The following is a 15,360-nucleotide window of genomic DNA, read 5'->3' as shown; positions in this document are numbered from 1 at the left end:
TGGAAGTGCGCTGACAAAAAGCAGCTGTGATTGGTCCTTGGAAAGCCATTTCCGGCTGTCTGTGTGGTCGTCCTTCTCGATTCGGTGCCGGGGCACACCATTTTTAAAAACTGAGGAACAACTACAATGGACGACGGCGAAAGGTTAATCGAGGATGTGCAATCCGTCTTAGTTCTCGCGAGTTCTCGAATAGGCTCCCCCTTGTGTTTTGGCTGGAAACTGCTGTGTGTCCCTAGAAATTCCAGACTGACGGTGCAGAAGCAGACCAGCAAAACTGGTTCGTGACCAGATGCAAGCAACATTTGATGTGTGCGGTTGCAGAAGTCTAATCTGCCCTTTAAGCAGTGTTTTTCAGCCCAACTCAAGCACACAGGTTTTGATGTTTCTCAGCTTCAACACCTTATGTAGAGTATTGCATTTTAGCAAAGCCTGTTAATTTGCTATGAATGGATATGAGGGGTGTGAAAGTTGAGAAACATCCAAAACATGCAGGGAGGTTTACCTTGAGGACCAGGGTTAAAAAACACTGGTCTAAAGTAATGGATCATAATTTAATACACATTAGATGATTCTATATATTAGATAAAGTCCTTATATGGCTTTGATAGATAATAATATATATGAAACAATCAAAATTTTATATATAAGATCAATCTTTTTTTCCTGTCTAATTTATCTAACATTCAATGGATCACTATAAAATTGAACATTAAAAGATAGATGTCCTACTAGATAATTAAAAACTAAAATGAAAATAAATAAAATAAATCTAAGCCATTTAAAATTACTTGTATTTATAAATGAATATATTTAACCGTATAGATGGATACATTTAATGTTTATTTAGGGGGTCATCAGTCTGAGGCATTATTATTCTCTTTCTTCTGTTTTGAAATTAACAGGCAGGCACTAGAAGTAGAAGAAGTTCAAAAAGGCTTAACATGTAAAATAATCCAGGAAATGAAATATTCTGATTGTTTGTTATTCAAATGGTGTTTTAGTGATATTATGATATATTGTCGTTTTAGCAGATAGCAGCCCTGATCTGATTAATATTAATGACTAGCTAGTCAGTTTTCTTTATCAACAATAGGACTGAAACAATTAGTTAATTATTGAAACAATTGTCAACTAATAGTAATTGAAATGTTAAATGGAGTATAGAGACTGGAAAATTGCCTTTTAGAGCAGTAATTATATCAAAATTGTAAAAGAAATATACAAACATTTTGCATTGAAGATTAAATTATTTTTTTTTCCGTCTGTCAATATGCTCTATCCAGAACTCCTCAAGTGGAAAAATTTTAGTTTCCCCTGGTTTAATTTAATAAAAAATCATCTTTAGGAATCTTTGGCTATCTGATTATTACTATTTCGATTTGCAGAATAATCGTTAGTTGCAGCCCTGATCAACACACCAGGATGAAATTGCAGAATGCATTTAGAAACAGCTTCAAGGCTTCAGGTCAGACAAATAACATGAGGATAAAGGGTCCCTCATAATGAAGCACAGACTTGATGCTTCACCAGACAATCACTTTTCTGTCCTCAAGACACAAACAGGCTTTATTCTCCCAGAATTAAAATAATTAGAACAGAGCGTTTCACAGAAGCATCACAGTTACAGCTAAAGGGAATCGTTAAAGAAATAAGTAAAAAATCCTCCCCCACTAAGAATATATGTTCTGAAAACACGCGGATGTGGAGGTTTTATTAAGGTGATATAACCTTGAGGTTTTCAGTTTGTCAGTTTGGATGTTTTCAGACCACACATCAAGGACGAACTGAGAGAAGTATTGAATATTGAGTCTGAATGATACAGTCATTGCCCCAGATATTTCCACCCTATTTCCTTTTTTTGCCACATTTATGTGTCTCAGATTACTAAACATGGTATTGCTCCTGATGTTTGTGAAGGATTATTTGATTCATTAGTGGCTGTGCGCGCCCCGGAAGGGGTCACTGTAATTGTCTTTTTTTGTCTTAAGTCAGCCACAAATTGATAGAGATAGATTTTCTTTTTAAGCATGAACATCCTATTTACTCAAGTCTCTTCCTCCCATTTAATTTTTTAACTGCACACCCTTTTTGTTTCCTTAACCATTAGGAGGTGAATTTATGGCTCTTATTAAATTTACTAGGGGTTAAGTTGGTTTGCATAACTATTTTTTACCCTTTAATAAAAGTACAGTATTTTGCTTACTATAAGCTGCTAGCTCTTTCCCACGTTTTGAACCATGCAGCTTATAAGGTGTGGTTTTTCTCTTGCCTGATAAACCAGACTAAATGTCTGAAATATATCTTTCAAACCCTGTCTGTGCATATTGGCCAACGCTCTGACCAATGAGCGCAACTGATTGTGATGTAGTAAGAGCGACAGAAAGCTAGTGGCGTCTTTACGAAGACGAATACGTCTTTCTTAAACATGAATGAGCGTAGAGTCTCTTCCTGCTCAGGTTTCAGTGAAAACCCAGAGTCTAATCCTTCCAAAACTGATTCCAAAGTCAAACGAGAACCGTTCAGTAGTCGTTGCCATCTTCCTTGTTGAGTTTTCTCCAGCGTTGCGCAGCTTTGTCGTCACGCCCTCAAACCCCCACCTCCTTTGCATCCAGAAATTCAAAACACATCTCTGCGTTGCGATTGACCCGCCAGTTCTAGGGCCTGGGGCATTGATTGAGGCTAGCAGGTGGGGCTACTTTACTAGGCTAGTTTTTCTGTGGATTTTTCCTAACCGCCAACGGGGGACGTCATAGTTGGATATTAAAGAATAAGTGGCTGATTTTAATTTAGCACAAGAACATGCTAGCAGCAGACACGACGGAGATCAAATATTCTGAATTCACACATTTTGACATTTATTTGAAGCATTAAAGTTGCCAAATCAATGAAGAGACTGGGCTCAACTCCTGCAGAGCTGACTTAAAGAGCTGGAGAATGTCCGTCTTTCAGTAGAAGCTTTTTCTGCTATGAGCCAACAGGCTAACGGGAGCTAGCATTCTTCTTCATCCCTACTCGGGGGGGCTATATGTAGAGCTCCCCCTACAGGTTTGGTGGGAGACAGTTTAGTAGATATCAGTGGCTTACAACAGTGGCTTTTTTCCCCAAGAATCTTAGTGGGCGTGTATAGGAGAAAAACATTGGAATCTCCCTTTTTTTTTGTACACCAAATTTTAAACAGTGATTTTTTTGAACACCAAATTTTAAACACGGAATTTATATGTGGTAAAAATTTGCCTGCAAAAAATTCTCTTGCAAAAAATTCACCTGAAAATGTGTTGCCCTTTTGGTGAACTCAAGCCAAAGCAATCGACACTCGCTGCAGTCGAGCAGCTTCTAGCCAATGAAATGAGCGCATTTGGTCACATGACACAACAGTATAGCTTTGTTCCAGGCTGAATGAAGCTGAATGAGGAGTTTTCTTGTTAAAAGGATATGATTACAAAACGCCATTTAGCTACTAATAGACAACCATTAGGGTTTTTCATATAATCGGACTGGGTGAAATAACTGAGCCGATCACAGCTAGTGCAGCACCCCTGTCTGCCAACGCTCTTGGTTTGATCTGGAAAAAGCGGCCAATGGCAAACTTCCTTTTTTTTTTTTCTGACAAAATGAGCTAATTTTATTGGATAGAAGCTGCTCGACTGCATTGAGTGTAGATTGCTTTGGCTTGAGTTCACCAAAAGGTCAACACATTTGCAGTTGAATTTTTTGCAGCTGAATTATGGGGCCAAAATTGTTGCTTTATTATTTGCAAATATGTGGGGAGTATTGTGTATCTGTAAAACAAGATGTGTAAAACTACTATGTGTGTAATCCGGTTTGCAAATGTGTAAGAAATCCACAAATCTGTCTTCAGATTTACCAATATGTACTGAGATTTGAGAATATGTAAAAATTCCACAAATCTGTATTCAGATCTGCTGCAGTAATGTCACGTACAGTACACACAAATCTCCTCACACACAGTCTGATTTACAAATTTTCAAATCCCACTGCACACACACAAATCGAGATACAGATACACAACTAATAAAGCAACAATTTTGGCCCCATACTGAGTTTTTTGCAGCTGAATTTTCACCAAATAAAAATTCGGTGTAAGGAATTTAATGTGTAAAAAAATTCAGTGTTTAAAATTCGGTGTACAAAATAAAAGGTAGATTTCTATGAGACTGTTTTACTTCCATAGGCGCGGCTTATAGTTAGGTGCGCTCTATAGTTCACTTTTCTGGTTATCTTTTCCTAATTTTCTAAATGGTATTACGATCTGAAATACGGGTACAAAAAAATACAGAAGACAACGGAAAGCCTATTTCATAGCTGTAGTTTTTCCTACTTCAGGATTTTGTCATTTTAAAGCTTTTTCTTGACTGTGTGAGCCACAGAGTCCTAGAAGGAGATGTTTGACACCATTTGGCCAATTTCCCTCTAATCCTGAAGCCAAATAGTCACAAACAACATCTGGATGTGCTTTGTGGATGTGCTTATGATTAGATTTAGCCTGAGTGTGTGTGTAGTGTTGGGCAGAGGTTAAAGGAGTCTTTGTTTATGGAACCACCATTCTCCATCCAAAATCTAACAGCATGTTAACAAACGCTGTCATCTCGTTGTTTCACATATTTATGTAAAGCTTTTAAATATAAAAATGTGTGTACGCAGGTCATGAGCTGCTGTCTGAGCTGCAACAGCGCCGGTTCAACGACTCAGAGGGAGGAGGAGGAGGCGGACAGGCAGGTGAGGAAGAAACTGACCCTCCCTTAAAAAGAAGCAGTGGAAATCTAGAAATCTTTATTCATGTTTATGTGTATCACTTCTGCTTTGATGCAAAATAAACTGGAGCTTAATTAAAGGAAAATTCCGGTTTTTAACACTTTTAGCCCATTTTCTGTAGTGTCCAGGATGAAATCGAATGATCGACACCAAAATTTTGACGATTGGTCCTGTCTCTGCTATTTGGCTCATGCAGAATCCCCCCCTGGCTGCTTCAGAATGGCTTCCATAGTGCATGTCCGATAATGTCCTTAAAACAACCTTAAACGTTCTTTTTTTAAAATATGCTACTCACCGGGTCGTCAGCGCTGTTCAATGACGTTCCAAAAAAAGTTTCGTGAAGAAAAACCGTTCCTGTCTTGTTTTATTTAGCATTTTGTAAATCCCAGAACTATTTTTCCCGATACATCACAACCGCTTCAGATTCCTGTTCGAATCTGAAGCGTTGCACACTCCAGACCACTAGTTGGCGACGGTATCCTCTACCGTCAAACTCAAAGTCCAATATGTCCTCCTCAAGAATCCACCTTTCGTATTCCATTTTCAGAGTTTTTTAAAGTGTTTAACAGAGATGTTAGCACCTCGACGTCGGAGTACACAGAGTGAAGCAGAAACACTTGGGCCTTGCGAAAAGACTACAACTAAGTGAATAAAGGCCCCATTTCCGTTTCCGGTGGCGGAGGGATATTGACTATTCCAACAGAACTCAATGGGATTTACAAAATGCTAAATAAAACACTACAGGAATGTTTTTTCTTTACGAAACTTTTTTTGGAACGTTATTGAACAGCGCTGACGACCCGGTGAGTAGCATATTTAAAAAAAAGAACGTTTAAGGTTGTTTTAAGGACATTATCGGACATGCACTATGGAAGCCATTCTGAAGCAGCCAGGGGGGGATTCTGCATGAGCCAAATAGCAGAGACAGGACCAATCGTCAAAATTTTGGTGTCGATCATTCGATTTCATCCTGGACACTACAGAAAATGAGCTAAAAGTGTAAAAAACCGGAATTTTCCTTTAAAGGGTTTTAACACTTAGTTGATTTTTTAAAATTTGACCTCTTAACTTAAACAACCTTGTGCTACTTTCATTGTTAAGGTTATCATAAACTGCATTTTACAAAGTTAATAATTCAATTATATGATTAGAATAGATGAATATTAGTTAAGGTTGTCAAGATACTAAAATTTTAAACATATACCCAGAAAAAAAATTTATGCTCAATACCGTTTTTCATGTCATTAGAATTAAAAACGCAAAATAATGAAAGGCATAAAAAGTACATTTATCAACATGAAAAAACCCTTTTTTATCTCAACATGGTGTTCACTCAACAGAATTACACATTTTTTTTGGTCAAATATGTTTAAAAAAAAAACAAAAAAAAAAAAAAAAATAACCCAAATATGCGGAATTATTTTAAGGTTATTTGGGGCCTTATTTTATTAATGTGTTAAAGGAATAGTACACCCAAAACATGATTAGCCTTCATTTTCTACTCACCCCCATGCTGAACAACACTCTGGAGTACTTTTTTGATATCTCAAATGCATCTGGAGATCTGGGAGGCTTCTTGCTGTCTGCTGACATTCAAATAATGGAGGTCTATTGTGCCCGAGACGGAAAGGTCCATAAAGGTTCACAAAAAACGTTTCAATATTCCTCCATACTGCTCGTCCAATGTATTCCGAGTGTCCTGAGTGGATAGCGTCCATAATTTACTCGAAACGAAGTCATTTAGAATGTTTTTAGAGCATAAACAGTAGTGTATAGGATTTCCTGAAAGCGCGTTCACGAGCCTACGGAAACCGCGGCAGACCAAACCAGATGAAAGTGCGCATTCAGCGTCTGCTCTGCCGATAATGCAAGCATAGAAGAAGAAATGTGCTGTTTACCTGTGCAAAGAAAGAAACAACGAAAGAAAAATGTCTGAGGACTTCAGTGTTGAGGAAGAGCATGAGTTCTTTGCCGAGCTGAATGCGCACTTTCATCTGGTTTGGTCTGCCGCGGTTTCCATAGACTCGTGAACGCGCATTTAGGAAGTCCTATACACTACTGTTTATGCTCTAAAAACATTCTAAAGGACTTCGTTTCGAGTAAATTATGGACGCTACCCACTCAGGACACTTGGAATACATTGGACGAGCAGTATGGACGAATATTGAAACGTTTTTTGTGAACTTTTATGGACCTTTCTGTCTCGGGTACAATAGACCTCCATTATTTGAATGTCAGCAGACAGCAAGAAGCCTCCCAGATCTCCAGATGCATTTGAGATATCAAAAAAGTACTCCAGAGTGTTGTTCAGCATGGGGGTGAGTAGAAAATGAAGGCTAATCATGTTTTGGGTGTACTATTCCTTTAATGTGTTAATATTCCTTAAATTTAAAAATATCAATAAAAAAAGTATGCAAGCCTTGAGGCAAACAGGTGGTAGAAATGCTGTGGCTCTCGTCTTGGTCTCCCCCAGCTCCAGCATGGTGCCCTATGGATGAGGAGCTGCTGGCCCAGCCTCAGGTAATGAAGCTGCTGGACTCGCTCAGGGAGCGCTACACTAAATACCAGGAGCTGTGCAGACAGCGGAACAAGAGGGCGCAGCTGGACGAGATCCATGCCAAGGTCATGCAGGTGACTGACGCACGATTACAGAGGTCATGAATATTATCAGAAAGGTCCAATGTGATGTAGAAAAGAATGGAGTGTGGTTTTGTATTTCTTGGATTTTGATCAGTACAGCAAATGAGAATGTGTGCATGGAAATTTCTCCCTATTCTCTTTTGTGTCCTTTCTTCTATACAGTAGGAGCTCTTTCTTTGCATCCTTCCTTATTTCTTTCTGATTTTATGTGATTCTTCCTGCTGTCCCCTTTTGTAACCTTCTTTGTTCTTTCCTTTTCTTAGGTCCTTTCTTCCTACGACTTTTTGTTGCATTGTTTCCTACTACCACTCTCTGCTTCATCCTTTTTCCTTTATTTGTGTCCTCTCTTGTGTCCTTCCTGAATGTTCTGCCTTCCTTGTATCCTACCTTTTTTTTTGGCCATTTTAATCCTTTCCCTTGCTCGTTCACTTTCCTTTCTAATCTATTTACTTTCTTTCATTCTTTTTTTCTGTTTTTAAGCTTAAAAGACTAAAATGTTGATAAAATGAATAGGAATCCTAAAAATATCACAGCTTGCTGTCATTTGAATATGCAAAACTTTTGTCCCTTTGCAACAGAGTTTCTCCCCCATATACCTTTTAAAAGTCTCGGGTTAAGGTTCATGAACCAGCTATAAAGATGTAGTTCTGTTGTTCTCCACGCTCTGATTGCTTTCTGCATACCTGAATGAGCTGCAGGGTTCAGTCCTCGGTGCATTTAGCCATTTTATTCTTCCACTTAGAAACTGTGTCTAGATGCAGATTCAGAGCCCTTCAGTCCAAGAACAGTACTGTCTGCTGACTGAAGGTCTTAGAGCCACAGGGGCTGATGGGTAACACGATCATCTTGGAAACGGGCCTGGGGTTGCTATAGTAACTGCAACAAGGCTGCCAATAGCTGAGGATTTGAGGCGGTGGGTTGGCCTAGATTTAGATCAAACTGTGGCCTTGTTTGTGTGCTGTTTAAGGCATCGCTGACCTGATAAATACAATTGACTCATGATCCTGACAGAAAAGCCAAACACACATCTGCAGAGATGTGCTGTGCTCTGCTTGGAGAGATATGATGATTTACACTTCTGTTAACAACACAGCTATGCAGAATCTAGATCACTTCCTTCATTGTTTTTAATAGTAAATTGATTAGACAATAAAAAATGGCCCCCAAATCCACGTTTAATTCTTTGGTTCAACATCAACTTGCAGTGATGTTATCTGTGATGGTACCAGTATCATCTTACATTTATATTTAACTCTGTATTTGGACAGCTGATTGTAGTTACAAATATTTCTTGTATCCAGTACAATGAAATTAAATACAGCCCAGCATCAGGTTGGATGGATTAATCACTAACTCTAAGATCTTAGTATAATATTAATATAAGTTAATTGTTAATATATATATATTTTTTTTACTAACCTAAAGGTGAAAAATAAGTTGGAGAAAATACTGTTTATATATGATGAGGTTGGATTATTCCCAGTAATGATCCAGTGCAGTATTTGAAACTTTAGAAAGAAATTAGCATTTTCTAGGTCTGGATAACTGTGCAATTAGGACAACAGAATATAGACAGATGTTTGAGGTTAGATTTATCTAAGATGGATAAGATAGATTTATATATTTTGTTTTTCCCCCATGCTCTTTTAACTTTTTAAACCTCTGAGCTTAAGAATGCGTATATAGGTTCCTGAATATTTGGTACAGTGTGTGAGAACCATTGGTTAAATTCTTCTAACTAATTTTCCTTTTGCAGATTTTTTGGCCTCTAGAACTTGGATGGTAGTTTTTGACTCAACCTCTGTGCTATTTAAGAATAATGTCTTGCCTGGGTGACACTAAGTAACTTTTCAACATTCATAAAATATTTTCATAACTTTTGTGATCATTGGTCATATTAAAACTAGTTGAATGACAGCTTTCATGGCCTGAGGGGCTCTGTATGGCTTTTTCTGGCACTAAGCAGCTTTGAGGAGGGTTGCAGTAACCATGCCACACAAAAAACCTACAAAGACTTTCACAGCATACGTCACTTCCTCCTTTCTCTTTTTGTTATAAAGACAGAACTCAATGCGACTACTGTATTCTGTAGACTATAGTTTGCACTGAGAATTTTTTTTAAACTAAAAATGTACATATATAAGCAGCAACAGGCTATAATCTACTGATATCTACTGTGCTGTACTGTACCCCACCAAACCTGTAGGGGGAGCTCTACATATCACCCCTAGAGTAGGGGGAAAAAGAATGCTATCTCCTGTTAGCTTGATGACCCGCAGCAGTAAGAACTTCTAGTGAAAGATGGGGCTTCATCAGCTCTTTATTTCATCTTTGCAGGAGTTGCATGCAGTCTCTTCATTGGTTCAACATTTATAGTGCGGCAAATAAATTTAAATTGTGTGAATTCTGGACATTTGTTCTCCTCCGTGGCTGCAGCTAGCATGTGCTTGTACTAAATGGAAATTAGCCCCCTCTGCTTGGACTTGCGCCCCCTGGCAGTTAGGAAAAATCCATAGAAAAGTAGCACCTTCGTATAAGCAGCATGGTTCAAAAGTGTGGGGAAAAAAGTAGCTGCAAAAAGTCCAGAAAATACGGTAAATTTCACTGTATATTGCTGCAAATCGTGCAGAGTTTATATTCAGGCAATGCTGCACCTTCCTGTTGGGATCTGTACGTGTGTTTACTGTGAAATGATCAAACATAACATTGCATTTATCTGTTTCAAGGCTCTAAACTTTTCAGCACATCAGTCGCTGACGAGTCTGGTGAGATGATATTGTTTCACCTCAATTAAATTGATTACGTCATCGTTGTTTATCTTTCACACAGCCACTGGAAAAATGGAGAAATGTTGTTAAATCCAACTACAGGCGGGCAGGAGATCAGCATTTAACCAATCAATGCACAGGTCTAAATAGAAAATGCTGTCTTCTGTCATACAAAATAATACAGCCTTTGTCCACTGGGGGGAGCCAAAATCGACCAAAACTGGATGGGTTTTTTTTTAGAACCCCTTTAAACACTTTATTTATGAAATTGCAAACTGAATTAAATTATTGGGATTTAAAGCAATCATAAATTTTTACAGATATCTACTGACTTTCAGATAAATCAATTTCATTAAATGTATTAACCAGAAAGCCTTTGGAAGGAAGGAGAAATCCATGATCTGCTCTGACATGAAACAGACATCAATACTAACATTAGCAATTAATGATGAACTGCTTTAATATTAAGGTAGCCTCTTGCTGCCTGTAGCTCACAGGCATGAGAGTCATAGTAGATATTTCAGGTCATGTTTGAAGCTTTTACTGTTCTATAAGATGTGGAATTAACATAGAAGGTAACTACCTAATAGTTTAGATCACCAGTTTCTTTGTATCCCCCATCAGGTGGTGAACTGGCTGCAGGGTCCTGGTTCAGAGCTTCTGAAGACCCAGCAGACAATCGGGGACTCTATGCGAGCTGCACAGGCTCTGCAGCAGAAGCACGAAGAGATCGAGAGCCAGCACAGCGTAGGGAAACACACTCACCTCAACATTCAACAAAATGATCGCTAACTTCTCTGAATGATGTTTACTGCTGATGGATTAACTGTAAACATATTTTATTTAAGTTTCCTCTTAGCTAACTTCACACATATTCTTACCTAAATAAATAACGTGGAAGAAAAACTGGGAATAATAGCTCCCAGTTATAATTTTTGATCAAACCCTGTTTACGTCACATTATTATTGACATATTATTATTATTCAGTAAACCTTTCCTTAAACCTAAAAACCTCCCTGAAGAAGTGGGTGTTAATGTTGTTCCTGTACGTCATCTTTTTTTGTTCGCAGGAGTGGTTTGCTGTGTACGTGGAATTGAACCAACAGATCGCTGCCTTGCTCAGTACCGGGGAGGAAGAGGAGGTGGCGGAACTAAAGGCGCTACAACAGCAGCTCAGTGACGTCTGCTACCAGCAGGCGTCCCAGCTAGAGACCCGTCAGAATGTCCTGCAGGCAGCACAGGCCTTCCACAGCACCACACAGGAGGTAAAGCATGCGTAGATGGATCAATGTGGTTGATAAGCTGGAGATGATCAGGATGAAGTGACGTCCATGTCTCTACAGTTGTCTCAGCAGCTGGACGGGCTCCTGGGCATGCTCTGTGTCGATGTGTCCCCTGCTGACGGGACATCCATTCAGCAGAACCTGAAACTGTTGGAGGAGAAACTGCAGACTGTTGGTTTGTATCTGATTAAACAATCCTCCCTGTTTTTCCTCCTAAACTTTCGTTATGATAACTTTTTAAAATCTCACCGGATGTAGAGGCAGGTCTGTCCTCCCTCCGTCAGAAGGGAACACTGGTGTTCGAGCAGATGTGTGGCCAATCGTCCTGGTCTCTGGAGGAAGCAGAAAGCCCTCCTGGAGAGCATCAGGAAAACGTGCAGCATGTTCAGGCTGTGATGGAAGAGATGGAGCTCCGCAAGCAGAGGTAACTTCTATCTTCTTCTCTTTAGGTCAGCTAATCTCAAAACAAGTTGCAGAATTTCTGTTAGTCTGGATAACTTTGAGTCATTTGAGGGAAAAGAAGAAAAAAGGAAGGTATTTAATGGAGCCAAAGAGGGTCCGAAATTAACACTCACCACTTGTGAAATACGATTTAGTTTTTCATTTGGCGAGTTGATGCCAACCACAGTTGTGCTTCAGTTATGTCCTTTCATCTTTTATTGTGGTAAGTCTCCCCTTTGTTGCTTTGTTCCTCTGCTGTCTGTTCCACACATGCCAATAGACAGACGAACGTACAGAGAGAGAACCACTAACACCCTGAGATTTAACAACAACGCCACCGCTGGGCAAACTGTGGGAGTAAACAGTTGGAGTAACCAGGTCTTCTAAAACACAACATTCCCATGAGGAGCAGGGGGAGCGAGGATCTACAGCCTCCAAGGCGAATAGAAAGTTTACTGAAAAATGGCACTTTTGCGAAGACTGTGGCCGTTTCTCCATATATGTACTTGTGCGTTCTCTTGTGCTTGTGTACTCGTGAAACGTCATCAGCCTCAGCCCTAGTACTGTTCCAATTCACAAGAACAAGAAGACCGAGAACGGACAAACTCTGCAGATGTTGTTCTCGCCCTTCCGTCTTTATCGAGTTTGCCCTAGAGCAGACTTGTCCGTTGTTGAGATTGACAGCTGTCCCAGCATGCACTGCAGCAGCAGCAGCTTTCAATGGAGCGCTTCATTGGAAGTTAAAAGTTCTCTTTTCTGTTGCCGTTTTCAATAAAAGTAAGTTTTAAGATCATTTAAGGTGAGAATATTATACTTTTAAGTGTAACTATATGGCCCATTTAAGGACTTCCAAAGTTGAGAGGACCGGTCATCCAGCGGACCGCCGAGGGTAACGGCAGCTGTTAATTATTATTCCCCCACTATTTAGAAAAAAGTAAGAATTCATTATTATCTAGAGACTATTAATAACAGGTGAAATCCAGCTCCAGAAGAGCTGAGCGCGTGGCGACGTCACGAGTACGATTCTGTTCCTATTGACCCATATTTATGCTGCGTGCTCCCGTTCTCCCCGAGTCCAAACTTTCCTGTTTTCTTCTCAAGAACATACTTGGCGAGAACGCGAGTCCATACTCATGTTCTTGTGAATTGAGAAACGGCCTGTGTTTCGCAAGAGACTGGCTTATTTATGACGATGATGATACGATGATGCTAATACGCGATGAGAAACTTATTAATTTCTCACTGGCTGTCAATCTATGAACCCTGAGCGCATCCATGAACACAAACACAGTAAATGCCACATTCCATGTATGTCCATATCACAGGCTCAATTGAAACAACCCATTTCACAGCAACTGTGAGCGCTGATGGCTAAATCAACACAAATACACTAAGATGAAGATATTGTTTTGCACTGCCTATGTCATTGAAAGAGAGGCTACACTTTTATTTAAGGAAAATATAACAAATAAAAGTATTTTCCGTTTTTTGTAATGGTTTTATTTATGGCCGCATCATCAAATGAATGTATTTTGCATTTGCACTCTTTTAAATAAAATATCCTGAAATTCCAAGTTATAACTTTATCCAGTAAAACTAGAAAACCTTTAACTGTAACTTTTTTGCATTTAACATAATTCATTAGTGAAATAATGTTTCCTTGAAAATATATGAGAGCAAGTTGTTTTTTTTTTCTTTTTTCTGGTCTGTAAAAAATTGGCCATTAAATACTTTTATCATCAAAAAGTTAACATCGGATCATGTCTGTAAATCTCAGTCTTCGTTTTTACAACGTTGCCAAGATTCTGGAGGAATCTGCAACATTTTGATGTGGGAAAAAAAACCCTGGATAGATGAAGAACAAATTGATCAAAACACAAAACAAATATCTTTAAAGAAATATAGATCACATTTTATATTAAAGTTTATAATAACATAACATTAACCTTGGGGTGTTACAGGTGTGAGGACATGGTGGATGTGAGGAGGCTCAAGATGCTGCAGATGGTCCAGCTGTTTAAATGTGAAGAGGATGCTTTACAGGTCAGACAGACATGGGTTTAAAAGCAACCACTTAAACGATGCTGTGTACTTCCTGTATTGATCAGATGATGAGCTTTATGTGTGTATGTGTGCGTTCAGGCGGTTGAGTGGCTCAGTGAGCTGTTGGACGCCTTGTTGAAGACCCATGTCAGACTGGGAGATGACTCTCAGGAGACACGGACCATGCTGGACAAACACAAGAAGTTTGTGGATGTAGCTCAGGTGAGAGATGCCATTAAGTAACGGCTTGTAGGAATTATATACGCTGATAGGGAAGTTTTGTTTCTATTATTTATTATATAAAAGTTTTTTGTTAAATCGCTTCTTTTTTATTGAATTCCTCTGCAGAGCACGTACGATTACGGCCGTCAGCTTCTGCAGGCCACCGTCGTTCTCTGCCAGTCCCTGCGCTGCACCACTCGCTCCTCCGGCGATACTCTGCCGCGACTCAACCGGGTGTGGAAGCAGTTTACCGTCAGCGCAGACGAGAGACAGCAGCGATTGGAGCTGGCCCTGAACTTTCACACCATTGCAGAAAGAGTGAGTAGGACACGTTTGATAGGAGATGGAAAAAAATTAAAAGCTCTTACCTGTCTGGGCTGACTGAAGATAAATCCCATATGGTTTGATACTAAGGTTTGCTATTTTTTTCTACCACAAATATCACTGTTTGGTTCCCGTTTTAGCAGTTAGCAGGATTAGCATAGTAAGGATTGTTTGCCTGGACAATGTAGACCCTTCTTCGTTATTCTGTTCAATAGATTACAAACAAATTTTAATTAATTGTGCACAATTTAAAATTAACTGATAGATTACAAATGATAATAAAAGAGAGCACCTTGCTGCTGTGCTGCGTTTAACCGTTTTTTTCTCTAGAAAATGTTTTTTTTCTAATACATGGTTTCTGCCGGTAATTAAAAGTCATTAAATTATTATTTTTTAAATTAAGACCTTAATTGGCATTAAAATTGTGATTATCGCGGCATTTAAAATGCTTTATTTTCATCAGATATATCAGAGAGTCATGGGTACTTGGCATTAAAATGATTTCTAAGAGCATTAGATTAGTTACTCATTCCTGTATAAACCCTGTAATTGCTTCATGCATATCTGTGCCTCCTCTGGCTTCACCTCACTGAAATTTGGAGTCTTATCCCATCAGTAACTTGTACGCTAAGAAGTGTTGTTTTTAACACTACATTGGAGCAGGGAGGGGTGAGGCGTTCGCTGATCGGAAAAAGAAACATTTTTGAGCTTCCATCCTTCTCAGTTGTTGGATTTTAGCAACCTTCTCTGCCTGTATCTGTTCACAACCTGCTGCTGCATGATGTAGAAGGTTTGAAGTAAGGGTGCAACAATATTTACATTTTATAAACATTTACAATGACTGTTTAATATCTAGAAATCTCTA

The 15,360-nt window shown here is 39.0% G+C and overlaps 1 protein-coding gene across 1 annotated transcript in view; it reads left to right on the top strand.

Annotated features, from left to right (window-relative positions):
• Positions 1-15,360, top strand: part of sestd1 (SEC14 and spectrin domains 1) — a 30,796-nt gene that overhangs the window by 13,191 nt on the left and 2,245 nt on the right. The window contains exons 9-17 of the mRNA XM_038297454.1: positions 4,663-4,737; positions 7,247-7,404; positions 10,806-10,928; positions 11,253-11,447; positions 11,526-11,640; positions 11,724-11,889; positions 13,868-13,949; positions 14,049-14,171; positions 14,298-14,489. Coding sequence (XP_038153382.1) covers positions 4,663-4,737; positions 7,247-7,404; positions 10,806-10,928; positions 11,253-11,447; positions 11,526-11,640; positions 11,724-11,889; positions 13,868-13,949; positions 14,049-14,171; positions 14,298-14,489 — 1,229 coding nt within the window. The remainder of the gene's footprint in view (positions 1-4,662; positions 4,738-7,246; positions 7,405-10,805; positions 10,929-11,252; positions 11,448-11,525; positions 11,641-11,723; positions 11,890-13,867; positions 13,950-14,048; positions 14,172-14,297; positions 14,490-15,360) is intronic.

The sequence above is a fragment of the Cyprinodon tularosa genome, unplaced genomic scaffold, assembly GCF_016077235.1.
Source record: "Cyprinodon tularosa strain WSP-4 unplaced genomic scaffold, ASM1607723v1 ctg388, whole genome shotgun sequence".
Lineage (NCBI taxonomy): Eukaryota > Metazoa > Chordata > Actinopteri > Cyprinodontiformes > Cyprinodontidae > Cyprinodon > Cyprinodon tularosa.
Note: the sequence above shows the minus strand (reverse complement) of the source record. Positions and strands in the feature narration are given on the sequence as shown.